At 36.9% G+C, this 15,040-nt stretch overlaps 1 protein-coding gene across 1 annotated transcript in view; it reads left to right on the forward strand.

Annotated features, from left to right (window-relative positions):
- The window catches only part of CRYBG1 (crystallin beta-gamma domain containing 1), a 128,016-nt gene extending 114,633 nt beyond the window's left edge, over positions 1–13,383 (forward strand). The window contains exons 19-23 of the mRNA XM_081941261.1: positions 2,396–2,535; positions 3,609–3,732; positions 4,660–4,818; positions 7,902–8,064; positions 11,139–13,383. Coding sequence (XP_081797387.1) covers positions 2,396–2,535; positions 3,609–3,732; positions 4,660–4,818; positions 7,902–8,064; positions 11,139–11,227 — 675 coding nt within the window. The 3' untranslated portion in view covers positions 11,228–13,383. The remainder of the gene's footprint in view (positions 1–2,395; positions 2,536–3,608; positions 3,733–4,659; positions 4,819–7,901; positions 8,065–11,138) is intronic.
- Positions 13,384–15,040: the final 1,657 nt, after the last annotated feature.

Genomic DNA, 15,040 nt, shown 5'->3' on the forward strand with positions numbered 1-15,040 from the left:
ATTAGTCAACAAAAATAATAGTTAATTCTTTGATAACCCAATCTTCTTTTTCAGAGTTGACTTTGCAACTAAATCCTGATTTGTTTGTTAATATATGCTTCCCAGAATCTTTTAGGATGACTTGATTTGTAAATAATATAAACATAAAAATAAGTAAAAATGTAAAAACAAAAACATATCTCACTCATCTCACTAGTTTAAGTCCTCGAGGAACGACCACAATTCAGCCCAAAATTTATGTTGCTAAGTGAAACATTTGTTAAATGAGTTTTGCCCCATTTTACGACCTTTCTCGCCACAGTTGTTAAATGAATCATTACAGTTAAGTTCGTAACGTGGTTGTTAAGTGAATCTGGCTTCCCTATTGACTTTGCTTGTCAGAAGGTCATAAAAGATAACCCCAGGACATTGCAACCGTCATAAATATGAACCAGTTGCCAAGCCCCTGAATTTTGATCACCTGACCCTAGAGATGTTGCAATGGTTCTAAGTGTAAAAAAATGGTCATAAGTCACTTTTTTCGGTGTTGTTGTATCTTTGAATGGTCACTAATTGAACTGTTGTAAATCGAGGACTACCTGCATTTTTCACCCTAGACCAACTCAGTTTCGAGTACTGAGTTCAATTAAAAACAAAGCAGCTTCAAGTGAAAGTTTGCAATGAGATCATTTAGAGAAGAGGAAGAGAAGGTTCTTTTCTGCTAAGTCCTCTTTGAGTACAGAACTAGAAACCAAACTTCCATCTATGTGTGTTCAGGCCAGAGGCATCATATACCTATAGCTACATCATCTCCTTCCTGGGGTGTATATCTTTGAGATAAAGTAGAGCAAAAGTTATCCTTGGGTATAGCAGCATTCTTGACTTGACTACTTGTAACACAATCTGAGAAGACATCACTAAGTTGAACTCCATAATGCCATGTTTTCTTGGTTACAGTATGTTACTAATTGGCTGGAATAATACCGGAAAGAAAAATAAAGAAGTTTTACAAAATTGGGAGGGAAAGATAATTGTGTGGGTATTAAGAGTGATGATAAACATGGGCTGGAATTTCAACATGTTTACGCCCCTCCGTTTTTCTTAGATGAAAGCTTAAGTCAACACTAGTAGACATAATCTTACTTGAAAAGTGTATTAATTTGTCCCTGGAAAATCAAAACAAGTCTGCTTTGAGTTTGAAAAAAAGGTTGTACCCATTTGAACAGAATAAATTCAACCCCAAAGCAAAGATTACTTTTAGGATTAGAGTAATGTGAACTTGGACTGAAAGGTACTCTTTTTGCTAAATGATTTTTTTCACACAATAATGCATCTGGTATTTATTATAGAATTAAAGGGATGTGTAGATGAAGTAAGGCTACATATTGCACTTTTATCTATGATTATTAAAATAAACCAGAATGAAACTGTTTATACACTGATATAAATTAACAAAATGAAAAAAGGTCTATTTTATATGATTTAAGGCAGCAGATACTTGCTGTGGAAAGTCAGTTATATAATACATACAATTAGCTCCTTGCAAATGAAGTTTCAGTGATTCACTAAAGTCCACTAAGAATCACCAAGTCCAAGAAATCTGGTTTCCACTGATTCCAAACACTTTGTTTGGAAAATTGTATGATTTTATTAGTAATTCTTCCAAGTCTTTTGGAATTCTAACATTGTGGCACTAGCAATAAAAAAAAATTATAAATATTCCAGATGCCAACAATTTGCAAGGGAATTCTGGAGACCCAGCTACTGCTGACTCATGAAAATGTCAGCTAAGAAGGAAAGGTGTGGTTGCAAGTAATCGCCTTGCTTCTCCTCCTTGTTTTCCTCCCACACCTGGAATACCTTTTCAATGAGCAAAGTCCTTTATTCTAGACTTTGCCATTCGGGCAGTTTTGTATGATGGAATTATTTGAAAAGATAAATATTTAAATTATTTAGGAAAACTTAAAGCTTTAAAGATGTCGACTTATTCCTGGGGACTGAACAATTCCCAGTAAATGAAGTGGGAAAAGATATAAACGTTTAAAAGTCGCTTGCAGTGTTTCATGTACATATCACTTTTTCTGCCTAGAACCGTGATGGCGAACCTATGGCATGCATGCCCGAAGTGTCACCTGGTACACATGGCGTCGCCCATTCCTCTTCCGGGTTTCTGGCGTGCATACGTGCGTGATGATCAGCTGGCCTTTGTGTGTGCGGTACTGCCAGAAACCGGAAGACCAGCTGGCTGGTGCACATGCACACGCCAGAAACGGGAAGTTCATTTCCTGGCAACTCCTTCCGGGTTGCAGCCCTGACAAGCGCACGCAGGCTCGCCATCACTGGTCTTGAATATTAGCACTATAATTCCCTGGTGGCAAAACAATAACTTAAGACCTCATTTTTAAAAAAAAAACAGGAACTTTCTGAGCCAGTCATAACCCTTTTTGAAAAAGAAAACTTCAGAGGAAAGAAATTTGAATTCATTACAGAAATAGTAAATCTCCAGTTTCTTGGCTACAATCCTCATATTGCTTCAGTAGACGTCCATGGTGGCATGTAAGTTATAATTTGAACTTGAACATTTATTATTTGTAGAATTTAAATAGGATTTCCTATAATGCTTCCTTTTATATATCGTTCCAATGTCTATGTGAAAGTGTTTATACTTGTCTTTTTGTCAAGCTAGGCACAGACAATTGACAATTACTTGTTTCAGATTTATCCAGGGAACTAAACCAAACAAACGTTTTCTTAGATGTTTATATTACAGAAAATAGCAAAACTATGTTGGTGTTTTTAATATAATATAATTCCAGAAAAATAATACTTAATTTCACACAATTGATATGATTTTGTCACAGATTTGTTAAAGGTAGATATAAAAAAAAACTTAAACATAGTTTTTCTGTGTATTTGAATGTTTTTTTTTAAAGAAAGTGTCTCCATCATGCTGCCTTAAGATAGAACCATTTCCATTAAAACTCCTTCAATTAATAGAACAGAAAAAATTAATCAGACTTCTTTATGAATTCTCAAAATCTATTCTAGAGACTTCTGGAAATAAGCATAACTAATTTGGGGAATCAGAAACTGCAGGAGGAAAAATCTGCTCATCCAATCATTGGATTTAGCTCATTCTTAATAAAAGCCTTGATTTTTAAGCCAATCTAAAATCATAAACTTAAACCATGCTTCAAGGATTCAGAAATAATAGTTATTTAGCTGTTAATGCGTGCTCCCACAGATCCTCTGAAAATTACTGTAATGAATCAGTATAAAACTATGTTATTGTACAAATGAGGAGGGCTAAAACTTATTTTTTGGTGACACAATCTTGTTTTCTAAGAGCCCATTAAGCATTATGGCTTTATTAGGTTCAAACACATGAAATGGTTTTGTTAGACCCAAACATGTGAAATCATTATGTAATACAAAATAGACATAAAACAGACTTTGAAAGAACTCTTATAGAATGTCATGGGAAATATACTGACAAGTATAATGATACACTTGAAATTGATTCTAAAATTTCCCCCTAATAGATAACTATGAAGTTATGATTTTTTTAAGAAGAGATGTTTTAGTGAAAGCATTATTTTACAGTTTTAATAACGAGAGATTTTTTTCAGATGGATTATTTATGAACATCATAATTATAAAGGCCGTCAGATTTTACTAACGCCTAAAAAAATATCAAACTGGAAAGAGACAAGTGGCTATCACAAAATTGGTTCCCTACGACCTTTATTGCAGGTAAGAAAAGTACTACATGCCCATTTTGGGATATCAAAGCTTGCTATGAATTTTTTATTATTCTATCATCTTCATTCAACTTCTCTTCCAGTATTGTTTCTTTGCCTTAATATTCCACCTGAGTACCATTTAAATCACATGATACAAATCATGTGATTTTTATCTTCTATGAATATTATGAGAACTATGGTCTTTGGGACTTTTAAATGGTGGTTTTTATTCTACCATCCAATTTTGTTCAAAATTTCATCTCTGAATTAAAAAGTAAGCATATTGCCTTTCACATGTAAACCCTGAATAAAATCACTAGTGAGTCTATTCAGGATTTCATGCCAATGAATATTATTCCACTTCTCATTCTGAGGTTTTAGACATATCTTTTATTATTGATACTGAATGCTAAAATAACATATTTCTTGTCCTCAGTGATTTTTTAAAAATTAGGATTTAACTCAGTTCTCCGATTTTGGGTAATACATTTAAAAAATAATGCCATGTTTTCCTCTCTTTTTCAAAATGTATATGTTTTTGTGCCAAAAAATGTAATAGGTATGATTATTTACTTAAAATGTCTCAACCATTTAATAGATTTCATTTTACTTCCTTATGGAAAACCTAAATACTTAACATGAGGCTTCTTCATAAAAGTTATTTAGACATCAATTTTAGGAAAACTCATGTTTTCATTGTATATATTATCAATCAAGTCTAAACAAAATATGATGTCAATCTGCCTATTTCTAATATGAAATAAGATAAATATGTACAGTGAAATTAATATTCAAAATATAGTTTACAAACGTGCACATATATTTTACTTATGTTTCCCTTTAATAATATTAACATTAGTTTAAAAGAAAAAGAGGGACATGATAAATCTTGAAGGTGTTTTATTATTATTATTAAAGAAAACTAGTTACATTTCAGAAACAAGTGTACTTCAGACTCAGAAACAAAGAGACTGGAAAATTCATGGCAGCTGATGGAAATATGGATGACTTGAGTCTTCTGAGGATACAAGCTGTGGAAGACAATAAATCTGGAGATCAGATCTGGGTTTATCAAGATGGATTCATCAAGTGTAGGGTAGGTTCTGTATGAAACATGTCTTGCTGTAGAATACAATTCAGCATATTTGACAGACTTTCCATAAAACAAACAGAAAACAGGTATTGCTTTCACACAGGAAAAAAAAGTACCATATTTTTCAGAGTATAAGACGCACCAGAGTATAAGATGCACCAAGGTTTTGAAGAGGCAAATAAAAAAAAAAGTTTTTGCACTCCATGGCCCCTTTTTTGCTTATTTCTGCTCTCCCCAGCCCCCAGGAACACTCTAAAAGCCTCCTAAAAGCAATGCATGGCCATTTTGGTGAAGGGGGCAGGGTTTTGGGAGGAAGAAAATGCTGTATTCAGTGTATAAGACGCCCCAGATTTTCAGCCTCTTTTTTGAAGGAAAAAGGTGTGTCTTATATTCCGAAAAATACGGTGATTGAAAGGAGTCCACCCTGTTTCTCTTTTTGTTTATTTACTTAGTAACAGTCTGTGATCAACAAGCCTCTTTTTATTATTCTTCAGCTATTTCTATCATTAGTTTTCATTACAGTTAAGTTTCTCCTTCCTATTAATTATGGCTATAACCAATCCTTAGCAGGATTGGGAAGAACTAGGCCATTCTCACAGTGCCTCCAGCTGACACCTCTCTTTTACCAAGCTAAAAGACTCAACCTGTGTCGCATGTCATTACTGCCAAGAAGCCTTCTTTCTAGATATACTTAACCCAGCAGAATTGCATTAGGAGAGGCTATGTTGGCAGCAACTGGGTTGGTTCCCCTCTAAAAGTGTTACCTGATGGGTAAACAAAGAAGGAAGGAAATAAAAAGTGGCAAGAGATTTGGAGGCAATCCTCTGTAGGGCTCAGCAATGGGAAAGTAATTAAGAATTTTTGTCATGTCATGACCCAAGGGCCTTGGTGTCTGTTTCAGTATACTTGGGTGCTGCTAATGGCCAATCTACTAGTCTGTTTTCTTCTAAAATAGGATATAATTCTAGTTACGTGGTTCCATAACAATTCCTGAAATTACAAATGAAAAAAAGGACTCTATGTACATGTTTTCCCCTTCATTGATGTATTTGTTTATATTACTTAGCAGTTGAATCTTAGACTCACTTCTCTATTTCTTGAACATCTATCCTAGCAATGGCTAACCTTTTTATCGTCATGTGCCAAAAGCATGCGCGACCGCACCCGTGTCCCAACACCCATAATGCAATGTGTGCACGACACCCCCACGTGCATGTGCGCATGACCCCATGTGCCCCTCCCCACGCTTGAATGTGCAACCCCACAAATGCACACCCAACCCCTGCAAATGCACGTGTGACCCCCGTACTCCCTTGCCCTCCCGCACATGTGCCCCATCCCCTCTTGTCCATTTTTTGCTTCCAGGTTGGTGCAGGTTTTCCAGGTCCAAAACAGGGCATGGGAGCGCCATGCGAGCCCCCAAAATGCAATGCATGCACCCTGCGCATGCACGGCAGAGACCCGAAGACCAGCTGCCCGATGGGAGGCACGCGCACATGCCTGGTGATACTGGGCTGGTGTGATGGCTGGTGTGCCTGCAAAGAAGGCTCTGCATGCCACCTGTGGCACGCATGCCATAGGTTCGCCATCATGGATCTATCTTCAAGCACTAGCAAGACTATTAAAAAATATGAGTTGCATTATATATTTGCAGGAATTAGCTAGAAATGAGGAAGAGGGCACTATTTGATTCTTATTTATTTTGTCCTGTCTTTGGCTACATTGATTAGGGTTTTGAGCCTTTCAGAAAAGCAAATTTAATATGTCTGTCATTGCTGACCCATAACAATTAATAACAAAACAGAATTGTCTGTAAAATTGTAGAAACAACTTTTGAGAGTAGAAATAATTGTTCAGTTACCAATTTATTTATGTAGTTATTTCTCAGATGCCCAAACCAGTTGAACAACTTGATTCCCAGTTCTTCAGAACACAATTTGCACTTCTTGAATCCAATTACAAACTTCAATCGTACGTTGAGGCTTTCTATTTAAATTGCCTGTCAGTTAAATCTGGCCAATTGATCCAGGAGCCGATTTGCAGCCTTCTTCAGTCTTCATGTTTAACAGTGTACAAACCTGTTAACATCAAATCCATTGAAGATAGCCAAGTGGCAAGCTATGTATTGATCTCTTGTTTACAGCTGGGTAACATCTCCCAAAGCATCCTTCCAAAGGGAGAGATTTCTCAACTATATTATCATCCCGTGAACCTGTCTCAGAACGGAAAAGGTTCCTCCTTTGCAAGAACATGTTTGAACATGGGAAGATGAGGAGCTGTAGCTTACAACAGACTAAAAAAGTGAAGGTGTTAATTTTAATGCCCCACCTAAAACAACATTCTTGCTGGAATTCTTGCAACCAATTCTTGGCAGGATTGAGAAGAGGCCTTTCCTTCGTGTTAAAACACAATCTCATAGAATCTCCTATTTAAAAAAGAGGAGGCCACTAGGCTGAGAACAAAAACAGGTTTTCGATACAAGTAGGCCTCATTATAGTAGCTCCAAAAGCATAGGTTTAAAAAGAAGCTAAGGCCTATTGCTTACTTGCAATTTAATGATGCTAAGCAGGTTGAACTGGTGAGATCATTTATATTAACTGAGTTATAAATGTGATATATCTTGAATTTCACTTAACTGAATATTATTATGTTTTTAAAATACTGAATGTTTGCAGCAATCTAGAAAGATATCTGTTATTTAAGTAATGATGAAGCTGAAATCTTTAAACATCATATTGAGAATCATTTTGGCATGAATAAATTTCCAAGTAGTAAATAAAAATATCTGCTAATAAAAGAGAGTATTTGTAGCTCAGGGTTTACATGAGGGGTACCTTGGTGCTCTCTGAGCTTGGCTGTTTTCTTGCAGACATTTCATTATACAAACTAGGTAACATCCTCAGTCCTAGTCAGGACTAGCACTGAGGATGTTACCTAGTTGGGTAATGAAACATTTGCAAGAAAACAGCCAAGCTCAGAGAGCACTAAGGACCCCTCTGAAATACCTGTTTTTTATCCAAGCATGTGACCAATTACTTGTGTGATAGTGTGAAGTGGGCTCTAACTGATGCTGTTTCTTTGCACAGGGGGCAGAAGATATCTGCTTAACGATTGTAGGAAATTTGATCACTCCTGGTACAAAGCTGGGCCTGGCCCTTCAGCAAAACGATGAAAAGCAAAACTGGAGTTTTAATTCTGATGGCAAGATTTACAGCAAAATGAAACCAAATTTAGTATTAGATATTAAAGGTAAGACATTTTTAGTGCTAAGTGATGAACTTTGATTAATGAAAATTAATTTTCATATAGTAAATAGTAAAAGTAAGTTTCTCATATTAGCTCATGTAACATGTATGATAAAGCTCCATTTATCATCTGGTGTTCAAATAATAACAGAAGAGTAGCTAGAATAATTCAGTCACCTTGATTATTTATGAATAATGGATTAGTATGATAATATGAATTATTATTAAACTACAAACTGGAGTAATTTTTTTTTTAAATCAGCAATTACAAAAACAAAAATAAAACCATAATGGCCTCAAAGGAAAAAAAACATGCCCGGTGCTTGACTAAAGGGAAGTGTTTAATTAGTATTTTTTGAAATCCAAGAGAATGTTCTAAAATAAAGGGCAATGCTTTTTGTTGATTTTCTGACTTGATTGTACACAAGACTTTTTTCTTTTAAAATTGCAATGAAGAAGCAGTTTCTAAAGGGGCAGCTTTTGAACCCTTATACCAGTGGTGGGATTCAGACAGTTTGCACCTATTCGGGAGAACCGGCTGTTAAATTTCTAAGCAGTTTGGAGAACCAGTTGTTGAAATAAATCTTACTTTGTTTTTTCCCACTTTACAAGGCTAATCCTGTAAGGAAGGCAGGAAGAAACATTCTGGAGTTGTTGCTAGCCTAATTTTTATTGCCCTGCTTACAGAAACTGCCTCTCTGGTTAACCCTTATTACATTGTAACAGCTCAGGCGAAGCACCCATCGACCTGAGTGACATTGAGTTGGACACATGACCATCGAGCCACGCCTAACCAGCTAGTCATTAGGGCAGACAACCGGTTGTTAAATTATTTGAAACCCACCATTGCTTTATACATAACGCAAACTGATGAAGTTTTTATTGTGTATAGTATTACAAGTAAATGAATGTAAGGAATCAAATGATAATCCTGTAATCGTAATTTACATGAGATCTCTTGGGGGGGGGGGGAACTCTTGAGAAACAATACCTATTGCTAGAAGAGAATAAATTTATTTTATAGCAACTCTTGATTCATCTCAAACATTGGAATAGATGTGAAAGTATAAAAATCACTCTGTGATTCAGGAATAAATGTAGGATTTGTTATTTGTATCAAAGCTCCTTTCTACATTGCTGTTTTTGTTATTAATCTAAAAAAAATATGATATATAGTGACTCCTCAAAGTTTAAAGGACATACGTTTAAAGACATAAAATCATATCCTAGTGTACAAGTTTGCAGCTCATAATGTAAGTGTGCCCTCTGGAGGATACAAAAAGTAACAATAACAGCATGATCCTGGGTACATCTATTCAGAACATAGGAGTGCAAGAACTAGCTATGTTTCATAGAACTAATCTGCATAACAATACTTTAAGCTGTCATATACTTAGGGAAATGGGCAGGTTAGAAATATGGAATATAAATAAAATAAATAAAAATATCATTAGTATTTCAGGAAACTAATGGAACTATTCCAAGACACTTAATTTTATACCTCATACTTTTATCCACTTATACATTACTAGAATTGCTTCTTGCCAATTAAATTTTTACAGATAAGCTTGTGGGGAATTTTTAATAAATAGCATCGATAAGAATTTTTCTTTATATGCTTCCCCCCTGAGATACACCAAAATGCTTCTGAAGCTTCTATATGTTTAATATGTAAGGAATGGATTTATTTTCAACCATAAGGTGCTTTTACCATCTGTCCTGCAAGTACAAGCCAGATGGCACACATCTATATTTCCAGCTGCAGAAAAAAAACAGGCCCTACCCTTGTTCTTGGATGCAAAAGTGTGCACTCGGCATGCAGCAGAATTAACTCACTGATTTTCCTAACCAGAAAGCATTTGTAAGAAAAACATTTTCAGATCATAGATAATTAAAACTGGCAAAATATTTGTGTCAGTTCAACCATGATTTGTAGTCTGTAGTCTAGAAAGACTATAAAGTTAGTTTGATGACGCTGAAGACATTGGGGATCTGGCCAAGATTTCAGTGAGAAATTGCCTGAGATATTAGTATATCCAGGTTATGATCCATGAGTGAAGATAGGCGGAATGGACATTTAACTTAAAAAAGGTATATCAAAAATTAGCTACGAAATAATATTTCACATACACACAATTCCAGTAGTTTTTTTCATCCATCTCTAGAAGTAACTATGCTTAAAATGGGGAAATGACATTCCTATGATTCTAAAACAGATTTCTAAATTTGAAGGCCCAATTAAATTTGAAGGCCCCAACTAAAGCTAAAAATATTTGCTTGATAACTAAGCACTTGTACGGGTAGTTCTTGACCTACAACCATTTGTTTTAGTGATCGTTTGGAGTTACAATGATACTGAAAAATGTTTTTCACACAATTGTTGCAGCATCTCATAGTGTGATAAAATTCTGTGTGTTTGGCAACTGGTTTATGACAGTTTTGGTGTCCCGGGGTCATGTAATCATCTTTTGTGAACGTCTGACAAGCAAAGTGAATGGGACACCAGATTCACTGAACCCTGTTACTAATGTAACACCTACAGCAGGGGTGTCCAAACTTGGGAACTTTAAGACTTGTGGACTTCAACTCCCAGAATTCCCCAGCCAGCTATGCTGGCTGGGGAATTCTGGGAGTTGAAGTCCACAAGTCTTAAAGTTCCCAAGTTTGGACACCCCTGACCTACAGTGATTCAGTTAACAAGTGTGGCAAGAAAGGGCAAAATTCCCTTTACAATTGTCTTGTTTAACAACAGAAATGTTGGGCTCTATCGTGGTTGCAAGCCCAAGACTACATATAAATCAGGGGTGTCCAAACTTGGCAACTTTAAGACTTGTGGACTTCAACTCCCAGAATTCCCCAGCCAGCAGAGCTTTAAAAGTCTTAAAGTTGCCAATTTTGGACACCCCTGATATAAATCATATCTTGGGTTATAATATAATTACATGGTGTAATGTGTTTTTTGAAATACCTTTGCAAAACAAGACAATAGGAGTGGATGTTTTAAGATGCCTGAAATGTTCAATCCAAAGATAAATCATAATAATTGACTAAATTAAAACTATTTTTTTTTCCTTTTAGGGGGAAAACAATACGATCAAACCCACCTAATTCTCAGCGCAGCCAGTGAAGACAAACCAACCCAATGCTGGGAGCCCCTGATTATTTAAAAGGTGGATTGAGATGTAACCCCAATACTTGAGAAGTGAATTAGACAAACGGTGGTTTCCCAACCAGCTTGTTCATTTGAAGAAACAAAAATTATAACATGCTAACTCCATCACTGCATCCAAGAGTAGAGTACCCCTTTATGGATGTCACGTCACCTAATTTGTATTGTCTGTTAACTCTGCCTTGTTTCGTTCTTTTGCTCAAGCCCACTGCCCTCCATGCTCTGCAGAGGGGCAGACTAAACCAGAAGTGAGGAAGTTACTAAATATGGAGCTATAGCATGCCTCGAATGGACTCCCTGTTTCGGATTCTCTTTTCCAACTCTTTGCGTAGGGCACAAGGGAGATGACAGGTTTGACAAGGTCAGCCATACATTCCTTTGCCACGAATGAAATTATGTATGAGTATATGGTATAAATATTCTGGGTTGAAAGGAAATAGTCTTAGACTTCTCTGTCCTTTTCTTATTGCAAACATGCATCGCAAGCAGCTATTTTATATCACTAAAGGCTACTAACATTTTAATGGGCAATTCTAAATGTACAAGTAAACTTTTAATGTTTTGGTGCTCCAAGCTTAGAGCTGAAACTGAATTTACTATTGCACTGAAATATTTTATAGTGAAAACTCATTGCTAACTAGCTCAACATCATCAAAAAATAAATTAGAAATTTATGTAAAACCTAAATCATTTCAGATGATTTTAAAATAAATGAAATTGTGATAGATGAATGCTTCAGTGCCTAACAAACATTTGTTGCCGAGTTTTTCATCTGTTAAAAATGCCAATTACCTGCGTAGCTGCCTTTATTTTACGCAATTTGCACTTAATATCTCTGTACATGGCAAGTATACTGTTTCTATGTTCTAAAATGAGTTACTTTAAATTGCGTAACAAGCTATATGTGACTCGCATAGCACAAGAGTTCTTGCTTTTTAATGAACTGCATTAAGAAATGTTTTCCTACGTCTTTGCTTTAAACCTTCTCTGATGAAACTCACTTAACATGTATTTGCACATAAGTTTTCTATTTCTGATTCTGCATTCAGGTAATTTCAATATTCACCGTTCAGTTTTTCCTGCTTTCACCCCTTTATTTGCATTCACATTCCTCTACTACTATATTGATAATTAACATGAAAATGTGGTTTCAAAGTTTGAATTCAGAAAAATCTAACCTGAATATCAGAATACCAAGTAGTTTCTTGAAGAACGTTTAATGTTAAAGCTGGCTTTACTTGTGCATAGTTGTTTCTACAATAAAACAAACCCTACTTTTAAGATATGTTTATGTGTAACTGCTGAATTTCAAAATGTTTACATTCTGGCAAGGTAAAAAAATCCACCAAAAGTATTTGTTATACTGTCATCACAAATAACAAAGCTATCACACGCTACTACTGAGTGGAAAAGACTGCTAATAAATCTGTTTCTTCAGAATGTCTAATCCAGCTGCTGCATTTTACAAGAGAAATTAGAAATAAAGTAACTCCTGCATTGATTATCCTCACTGTTCTTCCCAGATCTGTAACTATTATTTCTGCTTTCTACTACCATGTACACAAACCACTTGAAAAGCAACATTGCCAACAACTATCTTGGAGCATTACCAGATGTTGCTTGAAGCCCATGCAGCAAGCTGAATGTCCTCCCACACTCCCTCTACACACACACAATCCATAACACACAAAAATCTGCCACAGCAGCAGGAGGTAGCCAAGCCTGGTGCATTGTAAAGTGCCTGGCTATGCCACACTGGCAAATCAGTAGGGGCTCAATTAGCTTCCAACACAGATCTGAAGTCATAACTAGCAATGTCCTTAGGCTGCTCAGTCAAATGTCATGAAAATCTATAAGGATTTAACAGTGCTGCATTGATTTGTTTGGAAACCAGTATTGTGTTAATTTGCCATTGTTTCTTGGGAAATTAAAATACTCAATCCAAATGTTAAAATGTTTACTTTGACCCCAAAGCTGTATAACTGTTTGCGACAATCATGTAGCTGCTGTATTTTTCTGGTGACATTTTGAAACTGCTTCTTATATCCTTGATAAAGAAAACATTTTAGGGTGTGGTATTTGCAGAAAATGTCTTTGTGTCCAAACCCTTGTATAAACATATGTATTTTACAAATAAATATTACTCAGATGGAATCTGTTTTGTTGTACAAACATAATAATTCTGACAAAATGGTCAGGAAAACGTCAATGTAGCAATTGCTGCTATGAAGAATTTCAGCCATTTGCTCTAAAGGTAGTATACATGGTAATCACAACATTGATTAGAAATAGGGAATCCATGTTTCAGTTTAACAAAGAACATATTTTAATTACCATGGATAACCATCACTGCATTTACACCCACATAAACTATCTGAATAGAAATCCCACCCATAATTAGATCAACAGGATAGACCAAACCAAACATATATTTGCCTGTGTATATCTACATAATTCTATCCTGTAAAGGTAACTAATATTCATAGAACCAGGAGACTAATATACCTAAATTATATCTATATCTAAAGCTACCAACATTTTCAACCATATATAACACTGATCCAATGCAGCTATTGTACAAATACAAAGTAACTTCTAAAGTTGCCCTACAACAGCGATGGCGAACATTTTTTGGCTCGCGTGTCAAAAGCGGGGGAGAGCAGGGGGGTTGTGTGCGGGGGTGCCATACCAATAATGCAATGTGCGATCCCCAGCGCGCATGCATGCATGACAGGTGCTCTCCCCCATTTTTTGCATGCTTTTTTCGCCCTCCCCAGGCTCCAGAGGCTTTATAGGAGCCCGGGGAGGGCGAAAACAGCCTCCCCCTGCCTCCCCCCCCGGAGGCCCTCTGGAGGCTTCAGGAGCTTCCCTGAAGCAAAAAACCGTCCCTACGGGCAAACCAGAAGTTCAGGAACGGACTTCCGGTTTTCTTGTAGGACCGGTTTAAGCCCTCCGAAGCCTTCAGGGACCTTCTGGAGGCTTCCCTGAAGTCTCTGGGGGACAAAAACTGACCCCGGTTTGCTTGTAGGGTCATTTTCTGCTATCCAGAACCTTCAGGGAAACCTCCGGAGGGACCCCTGAAGGCTCCGGAGGACTTAAACGGGCCCTACGAGAAAACCGGAAGTCCGTTCCCGAACTTCTGGTTTGCCCGTAGGGATGGATTTTTGCGCTCCGGAGGCTTCATGGAAGCTGCTGAAGCCTCCGGAGGGCCTCCAGGGGAGCGGGGGAGGCTGTTTTCGCCCTCCCCAGGCTCTTATAAAGCCTTTGGAGGGTAAAAAATGGCCTAAAAAAAGGCTAAAGTCAGCTGGCCAGCGCGCACATGACTCATGTGCCCTGACAAATGGCTCCGTGTGCCACCTGTGGCACATGTGCCATAGGTTCGGCCATTCCGGCCCTACAACTTCATACTAATCAGAGATGGTATTCAGCAGCTTCTGACCAGTTCTGGAGAACCGGTAGTGGAAATTTTGAGTAGTTAGTAGAACTGGTAAATACCACCTCTGAATGGCCCCGTCCCATCTGTTCTCTGCCTCCCAAGTCCCAGCTGATCAGGAGGAAATGGGGATTTTTCAGTAACCTTCCCCTGGAATGGGGTAGGAATGGAGATTTTACAGTATCCTTCCTCTGCCACACCACGCCCACCAATCCACGCCCACAGAACTGGTAGTAAAAAAATTTGAATCCACCACTGATACTAATGCACGATAACCCATTTTTTAAAAAATTCTCCACCCACTCCCCACTATTATTGAATAACAATAACTACACAAAAACATTCTATGAGTTTCAGTTGGAAAATGTTAAAAGGCTA

This window comes from Natrix helvetica, assembly GCF_964273705.1.
Source record: "Natrix helvetica genome assembly, chromosome: 2".
Taxonomy (NCBI): Eukaryota; Metazoa; Chordata; class Lepidosauria; order Squamata; family Natricidae; genus Natrix; species Natrix helvetica.